Below are 23,505 nucleotides of genomic sequence, written 5' to 3' on the forward strand. Positions count from 1 at the left end.
CATTGCGGGCTGAAACTGGCTATGGTGATGCAAAATATTTTGGTGTCCCCACTTTGTATCTATCTGTGTGCCTAATTGAAAAGATACTTTTTGAATGGTATGTTCATGGATGCTGGGATTCTGTAGGAGGAACTTGTGAACCTTGAGTAGAAGACTGTACGTAATGTGTCTCATGGCAATAAGACTGGCACTTTTAATCTAGTAATAACACTAATACTTTCAGGAATATTTGTTATATTGTGGAATGCGCAGTATTTTGCTTTCCTATTCCTTGGTAATTGATTAATAAAGCTAGTGATTTTGCCCATACTTGATCTAAGTAAATGACTTGAAATTGGATACTCTTATTCTTTGACTTCTTGCACCCATTGCACAGATTTTCTGCAGTTAGTAGCCTTGTCAAGATGAACCAAGTGGACTTTTTGGGTTGACAGAAATGCAGGACTAGTAAATATTGTAACATGCTTTTATTTACTATCGTTGCTGCAATACAAATGTCATGAAAAGCTTTGTTTGGCCTTCACCTAACTTTCATGGAAACCATGGGCTACTGCCCTTGATCTCTTCCCAAAACCCAGCTGATAAATGAAACTAGTATTTCAGCAGTATCTTGAGTTGCAAATATGAAATGAATGCATGGTTTGGCCTGTGTGCAAGCTGGCAGCGCAGCCATTTTCTCACCAATTTGCTCAGCAGAAAGTTCCTAATGGTCAGAGTATTCCTGTCTTTGACTTGATACTATCAAGCTCTTCAAGGCTGTGAACAAGCACTTCTGCTTTGGCAACAAAACCATTCAATACCCTAATTGTATTGTGGAAGGGGAATTCCATATAAATGTGAAGGAATATCAGCTATCCATTAATAATGGACTTGAGAATATACATGACGACTTGAAAGGATTTGACAAAGTACAGCACAAATTTATTACTGAACTGTTTTTTTTTAGTTCATTGCTTAGTAATCTGGAGTGACTAGAGAAATTCGGCTTCGTTCTGCAGCGGAGAAAAATTTAAGGGAAGATTTGATCATGGTTCTTCAAATTGAGGGCTTTTGATGAAAGTAAATAGGGTTAGTAACCAGATGCATTTCAGAAAACCGGCAAAAGAAATAGGGGGAACTGGGAGTTTACATTTTTAAAAAATTATGGTTTGGAATACACTACCTAACTGGAGTGGAAGAAATATTCAATAGCAGTGTTCAGGAAATTGGATTTCTTGAAGGAAGAGCCATGGGAACTAATACTGAATTGGTAGGTAGTTTCAAAAAGCCAGGAGAGAGAATGGGCAGAAAGGCCTCCTTCTGAATACTGGCACCTTGGACTGGCTGTTTCAACAGCTGTCCCTTTCTTCAAATGGTCATTGTATCTGATGTGTGACAGATATCTAGTTCATGGTTCATGTATTTTAGATATAATTTTTAGTTCAGGGAAGATTAAACTTGAACTGTTGAAAATGGGATAAAACAACTTGAAGTCTGTTGCACTTAAAGTTGGGGGCCATGTTGACTTGGGCTAACAGCTAGAAAGGAAAAATCATAAAATAGGCTGGCTTGCTTAGCTGGAGACATGATGTCTACGCTGCTTGCAAAGAGATGCTTTGTTTTGAGAGTTGGAGTTAAATGCGTTTGAAAGCATTCAGTGAACAGTGAAAGAATATGTTGCCTTGGAGTTGGATGGAGTTTACGAAGGGGTCTCTGGTTTCAATTTATCTGCATGTTTGCTGGGAAGTTGGGGTTACAATTTGGAACTTGTGTGGTATGCAGTTCACGGAGAAACCACGGGAGCTGTTGGCCTCCAGGCTGTGAGGACTTTGAGAAGTCCTGTGGATCTGAGAAAGTGATGGTTCGGTGCCAGGTATTTATGCCTCAGAAGAAACCTCAAGAGCCTCTTATAGCTTGGTAGAGCTGAGAAACTAATGTTCAGTGAAACCCAGAGGAAGTGCCAGCTTAGTGGAGTTGGCAGTTTGTGAAGAGTTGGAAGTGTAATTGTAATTAGAGACTGGAGTCATCTTTGAATCCTGTGAAACTCGTTCTTTTGGAGGGGGAAGAGATTGAGCAGTCATTGAGATAATTTGAGTCAATGGCTGTTGCGGCAATTCAGAGGATCTTTGAAAGTGAAGTGTTGAAATTCCTTTTGTGGGAGGCAGAGTTTTAAGATTTTGTGACTCAAGTGGTCACTAGCATTTGGGTGGGTTGCTGAGAATTGAGATTGCATCTGCCATTAAATATGCAGCGTGATGCATTTGACCCCACAATTTGTCTGTTTTGTATTTACCTCCTGTTCTGAATGTTAGAGTACAAAATTAATATTGTAGATTACCATACAAAGTAAAATAAAGTGTTTTATTTTAAGCTGGAGAATCTTGTGGCTTTATTCTCAAGTACCTGGAATTTTGTCCACTTGAAAGAACTTGAGTGTGAAAGCAGATATAACAGCAAAACTGCAACCAATACAGCAGAACCAATTCCTAGCAGTACTTTCTCAGACAACAGTATTGCTACGTTGTTGGGTGCATGCACATCTTGGTGTTATTAACAGGTTGCTTTTGGAAGCAGTGGCTGCAGGATGATCAAACCCAGATACCAGCATGAACAGAAAGGAATCCAGTATTGAATCACTGATCATCATTGGTTTTCAGTCTGAATGTATACTATCAAATTGTGATTGTAGGCTGTGACTAATTTCAAGGTATAGAAAGCCCCCCCCCCCCCAAAAAAACCCACAAAACTGGAAAAGTAAGAATAGATCCAGGTGAGGGAACTCCCACATGTCAAAAGGCTGAGAACAGGTTAAAAGACGAGGGATAGTTTTGTGACCTTTGGAAGGATGGTTTCTGCACTGTGGTGGGTGGAAACCTGATACAGGGATTAAAACATGGCATTGCTGGGGTAAATGAGCATGGGTTTGGGAGGCAAAAACATGTTCAATGACTTGAGATTGGGCAGTAGTTTCCAATGAGCGGTCAAGGGTGGGTTTTTGAAGGGAGGGTTGATGTCAGACTTGATTGGGAGGAACCCTATCTAAGGAGAGTTAGAGTACCGAATGGAAGTTGGGCAGTTAGTCACGGGAACTGGCCTGACTTGGATGGCCACAAACAGTTTGTTCAACTAGTGATGCAAGTGGCCACATTTTCCATGGCCTGTTCTTGAACAACTGAAGGTTGTCCAGCTTTCCCGTGCAAGACTGAAACCTGGGAATTCAGCACTTTGGTCAGTTACCAGGCTGCAGTTGGTGATGTTTATGATTGACCAGAGGGTGTGCCATCAAGAGGTGTGGCTGTTGTTGGTTTGTAAGTTATGGCGTATGTTCCAGTGGGGGCAATGGGATTTCAGATTAGTTTTTCTTGTCCTGTCAGAGTGCTTTGTTAGCAGTCAGCTGGTGGTGTTCTTTGAGGAGGATGTTTTCCCTGCAGACATCAAGAAATTCAGTGTGCTAGCACAGAAAGCCACTTGAACTGTTAGTCTCATCATCCCAAAAATGATCCTTGTGGCTTCCTGAGTGGATATCCCCCCAGGTTTGTGTGGTAGCTTCAGAGCCAGGTTGAGCAGAAGTACTCTGTTAGATAAACCAGAGAACGTGAAGCAGTGCAGTGTTGACTCTGCTACCCAAGCTGTTCCTACCTGTTTTTGAGTTTTTCTCTTGTTTTAACCTTGGCTGCAGTGTTCTAGTGTTGCTAGTTGGTCAGGAGTGATGCCAAAGTATTTGATATTGGGTCATAGGTGAGTGGTCAGCCACAGAACTGGCCGTGAAGTTCTTGACTGACCTGAGTTGTTCGGGTGGAAGGTTGCCTAGACTGGCTGAAATTTTTATTTTCTGAAGTCAGCTTCCAGGAAACAGATCTTCAGTGTTTGCTCGGTTCTGAAATTTTGCCTGGAAAGCCAGAGCCAAGCCATTGGCATAAACAAAGAACTACTGGTCACTGCATCTGTTGCGGAGAGCGAGTGCATGTGCGTGGCTGATTTGATCTCAAGTCTACATGGCACTGTTGATTACTGATTGTGGATTTGATTAATTGTAGGGTTTTCACACAGATTATTTTAGAGTTTCCACAGCATGCCTGTGTGCCACACTGAGAAATTAATGGGGGGCAGGGTATTAAAGGTGGGTGTGATTGAACAAATCAATAGATAAAACAATGTGATGGTGAATAGCTAGATCGTTGAAAGTAGCTTTAAGTGACTTAGAGCTTTTTTAGGGGCAGACGCCAGAAGGGAAGAGTTGTGAAGAAAAATGAATGTGGAAGCAGTGATCAGAGTTGGCCTATTCTATAACATACATGATTGGAATAGAGCAGCCACTTGACCCTCCAAACAGAATGTATGGAGTTGAATAAAGTGGTTTCATTGTTTGCCAATCACTTGATCATCCTGATGGGTCCCCATCCAGCTATAATAATTAAACCATGTATACAAAATTAACTTCCAGGCTAAAGTCTTACCCTGGTGTGAATTTGGAATGTCATGAATTCCCTTTTCAATTTTGTCACTGATTTGAGATCATCTGATCAGTTCACAAGGTTTGCATGCCCTGGTCCTGACCTTGCATCTTAAGTTTTCCTTCTGTCTTTTTCCCCAGGCCCCCTCTGAACTCGCCTTTTGTGCATGAGACTCGCCTCTTGCACCCTTGACCCTATTAGTACAAAAATACTGACCACCTTAACATTCCTCTTTCGGTTGTCTCCATCATGGCCTCCATCTTTCAGCTGCTTTATTGGTTTAGGCTTCCAGCTTCTCCCATTTTACTTGGAGTCGCCACAATGGTTGATCACTCCTCTACATCCCTTCCTGTCAGTCACCCATTCTTCAATTCTGCTGCATTTGTCTCTGCTGCATCTTTCCATCTGGTGTTACGTCTTTGTCTTCCTGGCAATCTCAAACTTGTCATGATGCATTTCTTCCTCCTCTGTGAAACAGATGACCATACCATTTCAATCTCTTTTTAAAAAAAAAATGCTCATCACAAATGTTCTGTAATTTGTTACTTCAACTAAAATAAATGCAACTTTTTGCTGAATGATCGGTAGACTATTTTAATTGGATAATTTTAGTGGAATATTGCTTCATCAAAACTTTAGTTATTGTAAGTCTAAGAACTGTGCACGCACATGAAAGGTTGCATTTTATTCTTAGTAACCAATACATTGTTACAATCTGCACATCAGATCTTCAAATTTATATAAATAAAGCCATGCCATAATTACAAATTATTAAACTGCTTTTATATTGGAGCTCTTTTATTTCTGATTTTGTGCATCTATTGAACTTGAGCCAGCTTCTGATGCTTTAGTAAATTGACCCATGCTATCCTGGCTGTAAGAATCTATGAGCAGGCTCCAAACTCCCAGCAGCAGATGCATAAAACCAAAGTATCCAAGTCTGTTGGTATGGTTGAACCAAAATTACCAGGGGTTGGCTCGGATTCTGATTTCTTGGAATCTGAATTGGAGGCGCTCCAATTAACATTAACTTCAAGTTGTAAGAAGTGATGGGCAATGCAGATGTGATTTAACATCTGTTTAGATTGATTTGAGTACCTATTCAACTGAATTTATCATTTGCACAACCTTTTGCTGCCTTTGAGCCTCTGTGCAGTGGGAGATGGGACTCTTTAGCCCAGACTTTGTACTATAAAGTGGTTGTAATGCACTGTTCGCCTAGCATCACAAAATTAAGGATTTATCAGCATTGCCACATATTTCAAAGTCCATAGTACAGCTGTTGAGCTTTGCAGGGTTGTGACGCTCTAGTAACCATTGACCATAAACTATTTATAACTTTTAAAATGGACTTGAATCGGCCCTTGTGCTGATTTTGCATATTAACTGTGCTGAAAGGTGAATTTTAATGCATGGTTTACAAAGTGTTTATAACTATAGTGCATCATTGCAATTGATTTGTGAGGCAAAGACAAATCGTGCAGAGTGAAGTGAGTGGTGGTGTAATGGAATTGCACATTTGCGTAGTTCAGTGTTTGAAAATCTGGGAGGGGTGTGGTTATTCTGGATTGCACATTAGAATTTAACTGGAAAATGAAATACTTTCATAATTTCTGGTTGACCATACTCAATTAGTCTATTTTTTCCCTAATTAATGCTAATCTCTTGGGTTGTTTTTCATCTTGTTGTTCAATAGATAGCAATACATTTCCTTGTTTACAATTCATAAATACCCAATGTCAGGCACTTGCAAAATATGCTTCTCTGACCATATTTAAAAAAATATTTTGTGTATGCCGCATTCACACTGAGCCTAGATCTAAACAGACTTTGGATAAATTTCCTTTGGCATTTTTAAAATTCAAAGTACTGAGATCTTGGCATGCACATAAATGTAACATCTGCAGTAAATAGCTAGCTAGGAATAGAACCCTGGCGATGGTGTCCTTTTCCTCTCCCTAATGTGGAGTGCCTAAGCCAATTATTAGAGACTTGCCCATCAGTGTAGTGCAGCGAGATTGCTTGTACTTCTTGATCTGTCTTAATCTCTTCCCTGGAAAGGGTTAGTTCTGCAAATGATGTCTCTTGTTTTTGCTCTTCCTGGAATGGTTTTGAATATCAAGCAAATATAGTTGAGGTCATTTCTGATTTTCAGGTGCATTATTCTACTTTACCAATTTTCATCCACTCCTGAAATCAGTCATATCACTTTGGAACTGCTGTAAAACCTTCACTAAGCTAATGTAAAACCATTGCTGAAAATTGTAAGGGCGCGAGAAGTTTTGTTATAGTGCAAATTTTAGATTTCATAGAAATCATAGAAACCCTACAGTACAGAAAGAGGCCATTCAGCCCATCGAGTCTGCACCGACCACAATCTCACCCAGGCCTTACCCCCATATCCCTACATATTTACCCACTAATCCCTCTAACTTGCGCATCTCTGGACACCAAGGGCAATTTTAGGATGGCCAATCAACCTAACCCACACATTTTTGGTCTGTGGGAGGAAACCGGAGCACCCGGAGGAAGCCCATGCAGACACGAGAATTTGTTTTGAAGCTATATCAAATTGTGTAAATAAAGCACTTGGAACATCCAGTTGCGCATTGCAGGTTTGTGTACCTGCCCTGTGTCCATATTCCTTTACCCTCCACCAAATATCCTATATTTTATATGTTGACCTAGTGCCTGTTTCAATCACCAACTCGTAGTGTATTTTACACCTCAACGCTGTTTCATTATTAAATAAAAACATAAAATCTTCTTGCTAACTTGTGGTACAAATGTGTTTCAATTTACAACCTGTTCCATTTAAAAAAAAAGAAATCTAATGATACAAATGTTTCAATTTAATTCTTGTGGCCATAAGTCAGTGTTTCGGTAAGTTCTAATCATGGATTTTATTGATTGTATCTAATAGACATGGGTGGGTAGTTTGAACCCCTTGGACAAAATTCAAAAATAATCTTTGCTATCAATTCTCCCAACAAATGAAACATTTTTGCAATTATTTAAAGTTCTACATATGATGCTTGTTTTTCCTCTATAGAATCCTGGTACATGGTTGGGTGGAGATAATGAACCATTGACCGGTTTTACTTGGCGAGGTGGATGTGAGCGTGAAACTACTGGTATACAAGTTTGGAGTGAAGTTTTTGTAATCAACAAGTCTGACGGAAGCAAGGTATGCTTAACGGTGAACTTTTACAAAAGCATTGAATACTTCAGATTCTATTTCATGTGTGCTTTTTCTATAAATGGGAACACCAACTACAAATGCTCTAAATTGGCATAATGCAGGGCTTCCCAAACTAGGGGTCGTAAGATGAGATTCTGGGTCACCAGTTCCGCAACAGCAATGGCTGCTGCGAAACTCCGACTGAATGTTCACAGCTATGAGGCTGCTTTAATTTTTTTAAATGGTGGGTGCCATATCATTGGCCCATGCTTTAGGGCTGATTGATGCTGCAAAGAAAACATCCATACCACTCTGCTCCCACTGAGGGGTCATGGCAATTCTGAGGACTCAATGGGGTCACAGTGGGAAGAAGTTTGGGAAGCACTGCCCTAATGTGAGCTTTTATTCTGAGCTAGCTAATCGCAGCCAAATATCAGGAGGTTAAAAACTAAACCAGTCAACCATTTGGCATTTTTGGACGGGGAGGAATTTGAAGCAGTGGTAAATGTTTTTTTTTAAAAATGCAATCCTGGTCCACAACTACTTTCTCTAACCACCAGTAATCTGTTTTTAATGTATTTACACTGCAATGGGAGAAGTTTATCATAAACTGGTAGCTCAACTTGAAGCAATTCTCGTCACTAAATTACTTTCGCACCTGCAATGCCATGGCTTTGAATTATAATAGATGGATTTTGATAATTTGAAGTCAAAGGAAGCTTCAATTTAGCCACTTGGATGGGTTTTTCTCTTCCCCAGGTTCCATTTTGAGGATACTCCAAATTCCACTCAAATGTAACTTCATTATGTAGGCTTCTGGCTCGTAGAAAATTGTATCCCACAAAAGACTCTTAATCCTGAAATATTGTGTAATAAAGAATTGTTCAGGCCTACAATCAGTTCACCTGTTAGAACATAAATGATGTTTAGTGGCGGCAAATGAGGGAGATATGCACTCTGTTCATGTGTATTTTAATTAAGGAAAAAATGCAGAAGAAAATTAAACATCTGCATACTGTATAAAACGTTATTTGATTAGATGGTGTGTTATCTGGAATGAAATGCAATAGAAATTTGTTTGCATAGCTCTACTGTTGGTTCAGTTGGTAGTGCCCATCATGGTGCTGAACTCTACAAATGGCGATCCTGATATTTACTAAATCAGAAGGGTTTGTTACCACATGTTCTATAACTCTGGACTAAAAATCAGACAGGTTTTAACCTTGCAGTCACTAAATAGTGATTTGGCTATGAAGTGTGCATATGATCAGTGAACAGAGGACCAAATTAGCTGTGATGGTTTCTGTGGCAATTGATGCTCTTGGATTCAAATATGAAGAATGGTTCCTGCATGTGAGGGCTACTGGAGCCCTATGATCTGTAACATAGTACAAGTTGAGTGCCCTTCAGGAAAAACTGGAGGTTAAAATGCAATAAATCTGTCCTTTCTGTTACTTTGCTACAGTATCTTTAATAGCTTTTGTCTGACTTGATTGTTTTGGTCAATTTAAGCTGTTCCTCTGGTGGGTTTATTTGGGAAATGTTTGGCACACCTTTGCCATGACGGTTGGTTAATTAGATATTTTAAAACTTTAACATTTGGGTACTATTTACAGACCTTTTGATCTGATACTGTTATGGGCTCTGTTTACAGGGGTGGGGAGGGTGGTGTGAAGAGGTAATGCACATGAACTATGGTGGCCAATTTCACTTTTCAAGACATGTTCGAGGGATTGGAAAATAGGGCAATTCAATTATAACACCTGGAGATTTTTTTTGTTCAGGGTTGTTATTTCCTATTTGATGTATTCAGTGGTACTTGTTGTTTGAAAACTATTCTTTCCACTAAAATTGAAGATTCAGATTTGGATGAAAAGGTTTTGGAAAGGACACGAGATGCATTAAAATGAATACACTATATTCTATGGACTAAGAAGATAATAGTCTGCACTCAAGTTTCTGCATGGTCTAAATCCAATGGCCATGCCACTGCACAAGCCAGAGTAGAGGAAGAATCAAATTTAAATCTTATGCAAGGACGTTCTAATAGTACATGATAGTTAGGAAGCTGCTTTCTTTGCATGCTGAAGATTTCAAGGAAATGTTTATTTCCTGAATATCAGAAGTAAATCTTTTTCAACTTCAAGGCAAACAACCCACAAAGCGACTGGCCTGGATGGGATACTTGGATGAGCACACAGATGCTACATGGATCAGCTGGCAGGGGTATTTGCAACCTCTTTACAACAATCTGAGGTCCCTATCTGCTTCAAGATGATGACATCATCCTGGTACCAAAGAAAAGCCAAGCAACATACCTTAATGACTATCGTCCAGTGGCTCTGACATCCATCATTTATGAAGTGCTTTAAAAGGTTAGTCAAGGCACAAATCAATTCCAGCCTCCTGGATTGCCTGGATCCACTACAGTTCGCCTACCGCTGCAACAGGTCCACAGCAGATGTCATCTCCCTGGAACACCTAGATAACAAAGACACCTATTTATTGACTACAACTCCACCTTCAACACCATATTCCTACGAAACTCATCTCCAAACTCTGTGGCCTGGGCCTCGGCTCCTCCCTCTGCGACTGGATCTTGAGCTCCTAACCCACAAATCACAATCAGTAAGGGTAGGCAACAACTCCATGATCATCCTCAACATCGGTACTCCACAAAGCTGTCCTCTGTCCCCTACTATACTCATACACCTATGATGTGTGGGCACATTCCCCTCCAACTCGATTTTCAAGTTTGCTGATGACACCACCGTAGTGGGTCAGATCTCAAACAATGACGAGACAGAGTACAGGAATGAGAGAGAATCTGGTGAACTGGTGTGATGACAATATCTCCCTCAATGTCAGCAAAATGAAGGAGATAGTCATTGACTTCAGGAAGCATAGTGGAGAGCATGCCCCTGTCTACATCAATAAGGACGAAGTAGAGAGCTTCAGGTTTTTAGGTGTCCAGATCATCAACTTGTCCTTGTTCCCCCTCATTCCAGCACTATAGTTAAAGCCCACCAACGTCTCTACTTTCTCAGAAGACTAAGGAAATTTGGCATGTCAGTTATGACTCTCTCTGACTTTTATAGATGCACCATAGGAAGTATTCTTTCCAGTTATATCACAGCTTGATATGGTTCCTACTCCAAGACCACAGACTACAAAGGGTCGTGAATGTATAACCAATCCATCACGCAAACCAGCCTCCCATCATTGACTCCGTCTACACTTACTGCTGCCTCGGCAAAGCAGCCAGCATAATTAAGGATCTCGTGCACCATGGACATGCACTCTTCCACCTCCTTCCATGGGGCAAAAGATACAAGTCTGAGGTCATGTACCAACTGACTCGCGAACAGCTTCTTCCACTGTTGCCATCAGACTTTTGAACGGATTTACCTTGTATTAAGTTGATCGTTCTCTACACCCTAACTATGACTGTAACACTACATTCTGTATTCGCCTTTGAACGATATGCTTTCTGTATAGCCTGTAAGAAACAATACTTTTCACTGTATGCTAATACACGTGACAATCAAATCAAAAATTCCCAATATGACTTGGGTATTCATGACCCCCTAAAGAAGTCACAGGCCAGACTTCTGACAGCCTCTTTTTTTACACATGGATAGCTTTGAGCGAAGTTTACATTCTGAAGCTTTTGCTGAAAGAATAACTAAATCCAGTATTTAAATACTGTTGCGATAAAGTTACTAATTTGTCTGCAAATGTTTCAAGTCTCTGCTAGCATGGGAGGGGCATCTTGGGATGTTTTTGACATGGGTGGGAGGAGATGCATTTGTTGTCCCTATTATCTGCTGAACTTGCATACTCACCTTTTGTGATTTGTGCGTGAGGATCCCCAAATCCCATTGTGTTGCAGCTTTCTGCAGTCCTTCTGCATTGAAATAATCAACTCCTTTATTCTTCCTATCAAAAGTGCACAGCTTCACGTTTTCCTACATTATATTCCATCTACCAAGTTTTTGCCTATTCAATCTGTCTATGTCCCTCTGTAGACTCTTGGTGTCTTCCTCACCGCTTACCTTCTGACCTATTTGTGTCATCTGCAAACTTAGAAATAGTACATTCATTTCCAAGTCCTTTAATATATATTGTAAATAATTCTGGCCCCTGCACTGATCCCTGTGACACTCCACTAGTTGATTAGATGTTGGAATTGGTCGAGTATGCTAATTGACTGCCAATGTTTTGCAGTTTTCTGCTAATATAACCATATTATAAATTGTAAATATAATCTTCAACTTGCCTGATCTCTTAAATAGTGCAATGGAATCTTTTTACATTCACCTGAACAATCAGGGGTTTTGGTTTAACATGCACTGTAAAGATTAAAAGTGTGCATTTTTCTTACAGAATCAGTATGTTACAGCACAGGGACTTGTCTGTTCTGGCTTTTTGGAAGATTTATCCAATAAGCCTTGCACCACCAGTCTTTCTTTCTTAGTCTGGCAAACGTGACCGTTTCAAGTATTTACCTAATTCCCTATTGTCTATTGTTGGAACTACTTCCACCATGCTTTTGGCAATGTGATCCAAATAACTTGCTGCATAAAACCGTTTTCCTTGGGTAATTTTTCTTTGGCAATTAACATTATATCTATTTTTTTTCTGGTTGCTGACTTGCCTCTGTCATGGGAAATGGTTTCTTAATTACTCTTAATGTCTTCAAAATTTGAGGTGTGGCTAAGATTGGGAACTTCATTAAAAGGCATGACAGTATATAGGTAATGGTTAATGTTTAAAAAATGAGTAGGCATTGCAGCAATTGTACATTCCTTTCTGGTGTGAAAACAACTGGAAAACCAGCCCAACCATGGTTAATAAAATAATAGTATTCAATCCAAAGAGACCTATAAAGTTAGAAAAAGTAGCAAGCCTCTGGATTGGGAGCAGTTTGGAATTCAACAAAGGAGGATCAAGGTATTGATTAAAAAGGGAAAAATAGAGAGTAAACTTGCAAGGAATATAAAAGCGGATTGTAAAAGATTCTGGAAGTATTCAAGAAGAAAAGAATTTGGGAAGTCTGAAGTGGAAATTTGAGAGCACCAAAAATGGTCAAGCAATTAAACAGCTGTTCTGTTTTCTCAAAGGAAGACTAGCAATGCTAGGGAACAAAGGGCTATTAGTGTTTTTTAAAAAAAAATGGGGGCTATAAACTGAAAGATCCCCAGGGTACTAAAGGAGGTGGCCATGGAAATGTGCTGAGATTGCCAAATCTTCCAAAATTCTGTAGATTCTGGAATATCTCCAAGTTTAGAGGTTGACAAATGTGACCCCACTTTTTTTAAAGAGGGATTAAACAAAATTACAAATTGGTTAATGTAAATTGTAACAAATTGGAAAACACTGCAGCCTATTATAAAGGGTGTGATAACAGGGCACTTAGAAAATATTAATGGGGTTAGACAAAGTCAGCATGGATTTATGAAAGAAAGTCATGTTAGACAAGCCTACTGGAGTTTTTTGAGAGGTGACTAGCAGAATAGATGAAGGAAAACCAATGGATGTGAAGTATTTGGATTTTCAGAAAACTTTATGAAGTCTCAAAGGGTTAGTGTGCCGAATTGGGGGTAATATATTGGCATGGTTTGAGAATTGGGTAGCAGACAAACAGTAGTAATTGTTTTCTGGAATGGCAGGCAGTGACTAATGGGTACGGTAGGAATCAGTGGTTGGGCCGCAGTTCACTATCAATGATTTAGAGGGAACCAAATATAATATTTTCAAGTTTGCTGATGGTGATTAGCAGAGACCTGCAAAACTTGGTGAGAATGTGGGTGCTAAGGTGGATGTAAAGAGGCAGTTGAGTAATTGGGCAAGTACGTGGCAGATGTAGTATAATGTGGATAAGTGTGGAATTCTGTTTGGTGGGAAACAAAAACATGCTGGAGCTGTTTAAATGGTAGTAGATTGGGAAATGTTGCTGTGCATCACCCACTGAAAGAAAGCATACTGGTGCAGCAAGCATTTAAGGCAAATGGTGTACTGGCCTTCATTACAAGGGATTTGAATATAGCAGCAAGGATGTCTTACTGATGCTGTACAGGGGCTTGGTGAGGTCACACCTGGAGTATTGTGTGCCATTTTGGTCTCCTTACAAAGATATTCTTTCCATAAGGTTCACCAGATTGATTCCTGGGGTGGTGCAGGATTGTCTGAGGAGAGATTGGATTGACTAAGCCTGTCTTCACTGGAATGTTAGAACAACTGAGGGCTGGACAGACCAGTACAGGGATGTTTCCTCTGGCTGGGTGAATGTCTAGAACAAGGGGGATAAGTAGGCCATTTAGGACAGATAAGGAGAAACATCTTCACTTGGAGGGGGTGAACCTATGGAATTTTCTACCACACAATGCTGTGGAGGCCAATTTGCTGAAAATATTTAAGGAAATAGGTTTCTAGACACTAAAGGCGTCAAAGGGGAGCGCACAGGAGTATGGTGTTGAGTTGGAGAATCAACCATTACCTTATTGAATAATGAAGCAGGCTGAGGGCTGAATGACAGTATTTGTTGGCTTAAAGACAAACGACGAGTCATGGTAAATTGTCATTTTTCAAACTAGAGAATGGTACGCAGTGGTATTCAAGTTTGGTGCTAGAACAGCTGCTGTTTTTGCGTTGCATGACTTGGATATTGGAATACAAACATGGAGTGGCAAATAAAGCTTTTTGAAGTATTTTCTTTGTTTAAAATAATGCAATAGCAGCTGGTAACTGGTTTGGTTTTCCCATGTACACTTGCTCTTACCATTTTTAAGCCTGTTATTAAAAAAAATCAACAAACCACTTGGTCTGTGCTGAATTGTATTTTGAATGCAGTATGTTAACTGGACAAGAAACCATTGCAGCAGTTTAGATATACATTGGTTATTACAAACTACTAATTGCTCACATTTTCATGCATTTAAAAACTATTGTCTCAAACTTTGGATTTATTTATTTCCAGGTTGCAGTTCTTTTGATGGATACTCAGGGGGCCTTTGACAGTCAGTCAACCATAAGAGACTGTGCTACAGTGTTTGCTCTCAGCACCATGACGAGTTCTGTTCAGGTAAAGATCAAGTTTTCAACTGCTTGCTGGGGATGCAGCAATTTTGGTCCAATTTGCTATTGTATTACCATTCGTTGGGAGATTGTCCTTCAGACAGTTTTTAATCTTTCCAGTTTTAATATTCAGTAATACTGTAGTTTGTCATGAGATTTCAATAAGTTAATACATGTTGAATCAAATTGGTTATTCAGCTTCTCAAAATAAATAGAAAATGTCACATTTAACAATACGATGATTGGGTTGAAAGGGTTGTGTAAATAGATGTGGAAAGAGCAAGGAATAGGATCACTCAAAGTTTGCCACAGTACCACACCTGTGCTTTTTCTTGTATTTTATCATGGGCTTTGTTGGCAAGGGAAGCATTTGTTGTCCATCCCTAATTGCTCTAGGTAGAGGAAAACCTAAAGTGCTGTCTAGAAGGAGTACCAGGATTTTGATCCAGTGGTGAATGAACAATTATATGGTGAGATTTTCTGCAGACCCATTGCATGCTTTGGCATTGGCTTGTGATGGGATTGTCTGGCCCTGCCATTGTCAATGGGGTTTCCTGTTGTATGGACCTGAAAATCCTGCTGGCGGAACCAGCTGGAAAACTCTGGCTGTAGATTTCCAACATTTGGAATACTGCGTCCAGTTCTGGTCGCCACACTACCAGAAGGACGTGGAGGCTTTGGAGAGAGTACAGAGGAGGTTTACCAGGATGTTGCCTGGTATGGAGGGGCTCAGTTATGAGGAGAGATTGGGTAAACTGGGGTTGTTCTCCCTGGAAAGACGGAGAATGAGGGGAGATCTAATAGAGGTGTATAAAATTATGAAAGGCATAGATAGGGTGAACGGTGGGAAGCTTTTCCCCAGGTCGGTGGTGATGTTCACGAGGGGTCATAGGTTTAAGGTGAAGGGGGGGGAGGTTTAACATAGATATCAGAAGGACATATTTTACACAGAGGGTGGTGGGGGCCTGCAATGCGCTGCCAGGCAAGGTGGTGGAGGCGGACACACTGGGAACGTTTAAGACTTATCTAGACAGCCATATGAACGGAGTGGGAATGGAGGGATACAAAAGAATGGTCTAGTTTGGACCAGGGAGCGGCACGGGCTTGGAGGGCCGAAGGGCCTGTTCCTGTGCTGTATTGTTCTTTGTTTGTTCTTTAGTTTCAAGTCAGGATGGTGGCTTGGAGGAGAACTTGGAGGTGGGTGGTGTTCCCATGCATCTGCTGCTTTTGTCCCAGATGGTAGAGGTAGTGGGTTTGGAAGGTGTCTTGGTCAATTGCTGCACTGCATCTTGTATAAGGTGTACACTGCTGCCACTGTCAGCTGCTTGTGCTACACATCCAGGCAAGTGGAGAGTAATTTTATCACTTGATTACAATGAAAACAAGTGTTTTGTCTAACTTTCTGTTGTAGGTATACAATTTGTCTCAGAACATTCAAGAAGATGATCTGCAACACTTACAGGTATTGTAGCCATTTTATTTGGAGGGAGATCTTAATCTACAGTGGTAAAAGCAAATTATTGCAGATGTTGGAATTTGAAACAAAAACAAAATGCTGGAAAGTTTCAACAGGTACAAAGGTATCTGTGGACAAAGAATCGAGCTAATGTTTCGAGTCATCCAGACTTGAAATATTATTTTTATTCCCTCAGATTTTCCAGCATTTTCTGTTTGTTACTGAGATATAGTGGACTTTAATAATATTTTTTACATTGAGGGTCTGCATGATTCCAACTTCAGGAACTTCAACTTCATTAAATTGCATTGGGATTGACTTCAATGTACTGGTATCTCCTTGTGAGAGTGTCAATAAGTTATTTTGGCCCAGGTTTGTTTTCCTGCACATCTGACTCTGTGAAGCTACCTGCATTTGCTGCTGCAGTACTCAAACTTCTAAACATTGGTCGTCTTTTACTGATTTTAAAATACCAATCGTATTTCTTCTCTGACCCCTTGTTAGCATATGGAATGGTCAACACCAAATAGGTCTTTGTGTATATATTGGAGCCAGTGGCATAGGAAACATCTGGAATAAGATTTTTGGGCCTTAATGAAGCAGAGCAGCCATTTGGGCTCATTAACAGCCCTTAACAAAGTTCTTAAGACTGGATGGGGTTTTTCAGTTGGCTTCCAGTTTTCTGACAGTTTAACTGCTTGGACGGTTGGTTGCCTGCAGCAGCAGACTAGAGGATCAGTGCTCTGGGCATGTCTACAGGCCGTCTCTGCCTCCCTCGAGGTAAATGCAACCAAGACAGCACTGTAGAGGATCTTTTTTTTCTCCAAATCATATGCAGTCCCCATTCTTTACTCCCAAAATTGATGCACCTAGCATTGTAGGGGTGGTGCTGCTTCTCATAATTAACAACTGTTCAGTAGGCTAATCCCCCTGTTAGAGGCTAACTGTGTCTGTCAGGCTAGATTTATGAATACAAATGTTCTAAGTAAATAAGATGAGGTGCATGTGCCTGCCTGGTGCAATCTATCTGCGAAAAGGAATAGCAGAGAAGCAGAGGCCTTCATACATTGAAATCTCTGCCTTTTCTTACTGAGCTCCTTGAACTTTATGTACAGAATGTGTTGTCTTTTGTTCAATTATCATTTTTAATCATAAACTTATGCAGACTTAAAGATTACACACAAATCTTTGCTCATTTGCAGCTCTTCACAGAATATGGTCGATTGGCAATGGAGGAAGTGTATCAAAAGCCCTTCCAGGTTTAGTATATTTAATGATTTGTATTGTGAATACACTTAACATTTTAAGTGTGACTTTCATCATTCGATTCATCCAGAATAGTGAGGATTTTTACTCGGATATCCAAAATTTTGAGAGTAATTGAGTGTTTCTTTATTTCTCAGATAGCTGAGTACGTATTTACAATGTCTAGATTCCCCCAAATATCAATCAAATGATGACAAAGCAAATGCTTCAATGTATTCATATAACCAACCAGTAAGCTAAATATTTGTTGTTGTTTAGCTATACAACTGAAATTTAATTCAGTACCCATAGTAATGATACCAGATTTGCCTGGTCATTTAGGTGGCTGGATATTAAATTTGAGAAAAATTGTTTAGCAATTAATTATAAAGAACTGAGAAAGTTGAAATATTTGCCTGCAATTGTGAAATGTTCAGTTATAATATGCCCAGTGTACAATACCTACTTATCTACAACTTCAGTACAGTGCTAGCTTTCTTGCAGAAGTCATAGGAGCACGGGTTCAAGTTTGACTGAAATGTGAGCACCTATTTGCATATATTTCGATTAGCAAATTTCAAAGCAAAGGTTTGGCACAAAAATGAACAATTTCAAAAAAGAAGTTGAGGTTTTAAGGAAAAACAATTATCGAGCAAAAATACAGCAATGTCATAGCAATAAATTTAAGTTCGAGTAAATAAAAATACACTGACATCTCATAGGCTGGTTATGTGGATGAGTGGGTGTGTCCATCTGTTGGTGGGTGGTGGTAAGAGTGGGAAACCCAAGACTGGCCATAAGCAGATCAGCATTCTCTCCCCCACACCATCTCTTGCACTCACCTCCCTCACTTGCACACCTTTTGCGCGCGCACACACACACACGCACTTAATGCAGTGTTTGCTGTTTTGACACTCTTCTTTCCGCATTGCTGCTGATTGGCTCACCTTCAGGAGTGAAATTGGGAAAGAAACAAATCATGATTGGAGGAAGAGCTCCAAGAATAATGTTCCATTGAAACTCGACTCTGACTGATTTGAAACATGCTGGGGGCAGAATAGTGGGGCTTTGCAGGCTGCATCTGCCCTGCGGGCCATACTTCTAAAGCTTGGTTTAAACTAGGGTCCTCCTTTAGTTGCTGAAAGTAATAAAGTTAATTATATTCTTTCTTTGTAGACTCTTATGTTTTTGATAAGAGATTGGAGCTATCCCTATGAACATCCCTATGGGTTGGAAGGAGGCAAAAGCTTCTTGGAAAAACGGTTAGAGGTAAGATTTTAAATGTTATCCACTAACTTCTAAATGCTATATGTAAGTACATGCCATACACCAATACTCTGATTTGGTTTTTCTCAGCATTCCTATAAGCTGAGAGGAATCCTGCATTTTAATAGGATAAAGTTCTGTGGCTAATACCCTCAAGTGCCTTTACTGGCTAAATAAGACTTTTGTTACTGCCTTGAAGATGTAATGAAAGGGTTGAGCTCTGAGGAATGGTAATGGTGTATTTTAAATAGCTTGTACAAGAATAAAAGTTGGAATCTGAAAGTTGCGTCATGCATGTAAAGTTATAGTTATGAGAAACTTTTAGAAATATATATATTACAATATTGAATTGGATGCATTTATTTTGGTTTGTATCCCTGCCAAACAAACAGAACATTCGCATTTAAAACAGGCAAGTGTATGGTGCCCTGCTGCTGCATTCCTCATGTATGGTTTAATTTTTCTCTACCCCTGTATTCTTGCTATGGATTGTTTAGTATCTTGTGAGTTTGGCAGAAAAGATAGAGAAACTAATATTTGCTGCAGTAGACCATGCAATCGGGTTGTTACTGTTATGTTAGCCATCATTTGCAATGAATAAAGAAAGATGAGGGTCAGCTCTGGTTACATTGAGTCACTTTTTAATACAGAACTTGAGTATTACTTAAAGAGATGCTATTGCAAAAAGAAAATTCATTTTGTACTAATCAGGACAGATTGGGGAACAATTTATACTGCATGAGAAATGGGTGCTGATTGGCAAGTCTGGTCTAGTCATAAGACCGTAAGGAATAGTAACAGGAGTAGGCCATTCAGCCTTTTGAGCCGACTTGGCGATTATAATATAGCTGATTTAACACACTAACTTTCCTGCATTATCTCATATGCAGGACTGGATCCTACATGTGAATATTTGTAGCTTTAAGCAAGCGTAAGTAAACCTTGTTGTGACCACAACTGGCTGTTGTGCTGTCCATTCATGAAATGACCTCTGACGTTGGACATTATGGCTCAGATCTTCTGTTCCCTTGGAAATCATGCCCCAGAAGATGCGCTGGGAGCCTACAAGTCCCCATGTAAGGACTGCACAGGAATTGCCAGGAAGTTTAAACCTCTGATGAGCAATTACCCTGCACTGAGACTTCGGCGGTTCTGACTTGCTTAGAATAGTTACCCAAAGAAAAGTTGGGAATAAAACTACTAACTCCTGGGTAACTGTTACTGACAACCACTTCTCCCTGGCTTCTCGAAGTAGCTAGAACCCTTTAAACTTGCCTGATTTTCGTCAGCTGGTGCGGTAAAAGAGATTAGGCATGGTACATTGGGGAGCCCATGCAGACGCTACGACAACGGATGAATGAACACCGCTCGACAATCACCAGGCAAGAGTGTTCTCCTCCTGTCGGGGAACACTTCAGCGGTCACGGGCATTCAGTCTCTGATCTTCGGGTAAGCGTTCTCCAAGGCGACCTTCACGACACAGCGCAGAATCGCTGAGCAGAAACTGATAGCCAAGTTCTGCACACATGAGGATGGCCTCAACCGAGAGCTTGGGTTCATGTCACGTTATCTGTAACCGCCACAACTTGCCTGGGCTTGCAAAATCTCACTAACTGTTGGCTGGAGACCATACACATCTCTTTAACCTGTGCTTAACCCTCTCTCCACTCTCATTGTCTGTACCTTTAAGACTTGATTACCTGTAAAGACTCGCATTCCAACCATTATCTTGTAAATTGAGTTTGTGTCTTTATATGTCCTGTTTGTGAACTGAAATCCCACTCACCTGATGAAGGAGCAGCGCTTCGAAAGCTAGTGGCTTTTGCTACCAAATAAACCTGTTGGACTTTAACCTGGTGTTATGAAACTTCTTACTGGTGTTTACCCCAGTCCAATCTGGCATCTCCACATCGTGGTAAAAGAGGGCATGGCTTCACATTCCCTGACATGGCTGCCATGCACAGAAGAGTCCCAGGAGCCAGTACGTTGCACATTTCTCTGCAGGTCTAAGTCGGAAAGTCGAGCAAAAAATGTGCTGCTCCTGACCAAAGTAAGAAACAAAGGAGTGGAGTAGCAATGTGACTTGTGATTGCCTCTCCTGAGGTTCTGGTCCAGTGCAAATTTTGCAAGCACAAGTTGGTTGAGTGCACTCTGTACTGTGCCTAATGCAAACACCAGAAATGTGCTGTTTGATGCAATGCACCAGTCATTGTGATGTGATACCAGCTCCTTAAGCTATACAACAGCTTTGAAATTCACATGTCACACTGCTCATTTGTCTGGCAAGCTGAGTGTACCTTTCGCTTGGCAGTAGCTTCCGGTTTGTGGAAAATACCACTCCTCTTGCAGAAATAAGGTGCATTAAAGCTATCCTACAGGTTATGGCAACCCTGATCAGGTCATTGCTCACTGTGCATCCTACTACTAACTAGTGGGCCTAAGGCTGCCACTTTCTGACCTGAAAAGTGCCCCCTCTACCTCCATTTCCCCAGGAAAGGTAAAATATCTCAATTTGAGCAACAGATGAAGTTAACTATTACTATGTTAACTTGTTAACTATGTCAGGGACTTATTAGGGAGAGTCAACATGGCTTTGTGCGTGGTAGGTCATGTTTGGCCAATCTATTAGAGTTTTTCGAGGAGGTTACCAGGAAAGTGGATGAAGGGAAGGCGGTGGATGTTGTCTACCTAGATTTCAGCAAGGCCTTTGACAATGTCCCTCATGGGAGGTTAGTTAGGAAGGTTCAGTCGCTAGGTATACATGGGGAGGTAGTAAATTGGATAAGACACTGGCTCAATGGAAGAAGCCAGAGAGTGGTTGTGGAGGATTGCTTCTCTGAGTGGAGGCCTGTGACTAGTGGTGTGCCGCAGGGATCGGTGTTGGGTCCATTGTTGTTTGTCATCTATATCAATGATCTGGATGATGATGTGGTCAATTGGATCAGCAAGTTTGCTGATGATACAAAGATTGGAGGTGTAGTGGACAGTGAGGAAGGTTTTCAAAGCTTGCAGAGGGATTTGGACCAACTAGAAAAATGGGCTGAAAAATGGCAAATGGAATTTAACGCAGACAAGTGTGAGATATTGCACTTTGGAAGGACAAATCAAAGTAGAACGTACAGGGTAAATGGTAGGACTCTGAAGAGTGCAGTTGAACAGAGGGATCTGGGAATACAGGTACAGAATTCCCTAAAAGTGACATCACAGGTGGATAGGGTCATAAAGAGTGCCTTTGGTACATTGGCCTTTATAAATCGGAGTATCGAGTATAAAAGTTGGAGTGTTATGGTAAGGTTATATAAGGCATTGGTGAGGCCGAATTTGAAGTATTGTGTACAGTTTTGGTCACCTAGTTACAGGAAGGATGTAAATAAGATTGAAAGAGTGCAGAGAAGGTTCACAAGGATGTTGCCGGGACTTGAGAAGCTGAGTTACAGAGAGAGATTGAATAGGTTGGGACTTTATTCCCTGGAGCGTAGAAGATTGAGGGGAGATTTGATAGAGGTGTGTAAGATTTTGATGGGTATAGATAGAGTGAATGCGAGCAGGCTTTTTCCGCTGAGGCTAGGGGAGAAAAAAACCAGAGGGCATGGGTTAAGGGTGAAAGGAGAAAAGTTTAAAGGGAATATTAGGGGGGGCTTCTTCACACAGAGTGGTGGGAGTGTGGAATGAGCTGCCGGATAAAGTGGTAAATGTGGGGTCACTTTTAACATTTAAGAAAAACTTGGACGGGTTCACGGAGGAGAGGGGTGTGGAGGGATATGGTCCAAGTGCAGGTCAGTGGGGCTAGGCATAAAATGGTTCGGCACAGACAAGAAGGGCCAAAAGGCCTGTTTCTGAGCTGTAATTTTCTATGGTTCTATGCAGTAGTAACATTTGGTGTTACTAGTGGTTCCCCATTAACAGGATGCTGCTATCAAGCCATAAAGATATTCTGTCTGCCACACAAATGAATAATGTGATTATATGCCCCCACAAATGGTATCGTATCAAACAGTGGGATCAGCAGCTCCCTGGTGCATTCTGTCTGGCAGAATTTCTTAACTTTTTCCAGTTTTGACCTCTTAAGATCACTGAAGGAACCACTGAGAAACATTCTTGTATTGAAAAATTAATGCCCAAAAAATGATGATTATAGACTTAACACGGGAACACAGTTTGGGAACCTCTGCTCTGACATTTCCAAGTCAACTTACCACCAAGCAGCTCATTTTCTCATGCACTGTAAAGTGTGAAATTTGTCATTTTTGCCTCTGTCCTGATGAATGCAAGACTAAGCTTTAACAGTATCTCTTTTCAGTAATGCACAATTAGATTTCTTTAGTTGACTACATTATTTTGTTCCTTTTTAGATCAAACAAAACCAGCATGAAGAGTTGCAGAATGTGCGGAAACATATTCATTCTTGTTTTGCCAAGATCACCTGCTTCCTAATGCCACATCCAGGTTTGAAAGTGGCCACAAATCCTAGTTTTGATGGAAGATTAAAAGGTATCTCTCTGGTACTAACGTACACTTAAGTTGCTTGCTTATATTTGCTGAATGATAAATTCTCTCAATCCAAATGATCTAGTTGGTGTGACCAGATTTGTCTAGATATTTGGCATATTTTGAAGTCTACTTTATATACATGAAGAGAACGCAAATTGCAAATTTTGTAACTACATGGAGTCATTTTACGGTTCCTTCTGATATCCCTAACCTATCTCTGACATGCTGTTAGACCTTGTGGTTTTGACCAAATCCCTTTTTTGCTTTTTTTTTTACATTGAGCTTTCTTCACTTGCCTTGTAAATGAATTGGTGAGAATATTAAGCACTTGGCTATGACCACCATGGCCACATGCC

At 40.5% G+C, this 23,505-nt stretch overlaps 1 protein-coding gene across 4 annotated transcripts in view; it reads left to right on the forward strand.

Moving 5' to 3' along the window:
- LOC144504600 (atlastin-2-like) overlaps nucleotides 1–23,505 on the forward strand; it is a 71,342-nt gene that overhangs the window by 37,205 nt on the left and 10,632 nt on the right. For all 4 annotated transcript variants that reach the window (XM_078230195.1, XM_078230193.1, XM_078230196.1 and 1 more), the window contains exons 3-8: nucleotides 7,486–7,620; nucleotides 14,594–14,698; nucleotides 16,103–16,153; nucleotides 17,350–17,406; nucleotides 18,569–18,661; nucleotides 23,011–23,149. In XM_078230195.1, the coding sequence (XP_078086321.1) occupies nucleotides 7,486–7,620; nucleotides 14,594–14,698; nucleotides 16,103–16,153; nucleotides 17,350–17,406; nucleotides 18,569–18,661; nucleotides 23,011–23,149 (580 nt within the window). The remainder of the gene's footprint in view (nucleotides 1–7,485; nucleotides 7,621–14,593; nucleotides 14,699–16,102; nucleotides 16,154–17,349; nucleotides 17,407–18,568; nucleotides 18,662–23,010; nucleotides 23,150–23,505) is intronic.

This window comes from Mustelus asterias, chromosome 15 (genome assembly GCF_964213995.1).
Source record: "Mustelus asterias chromosome 15, sMusAst1.hap1.1, whole genome shotgun sequence".
Lineage (NCBI taxonomy): Eukaryota > Metazoa > Chordata > Chondrichthyes > Carcharhiniformes > Triakidae > Mustelus > Mustelus asterias.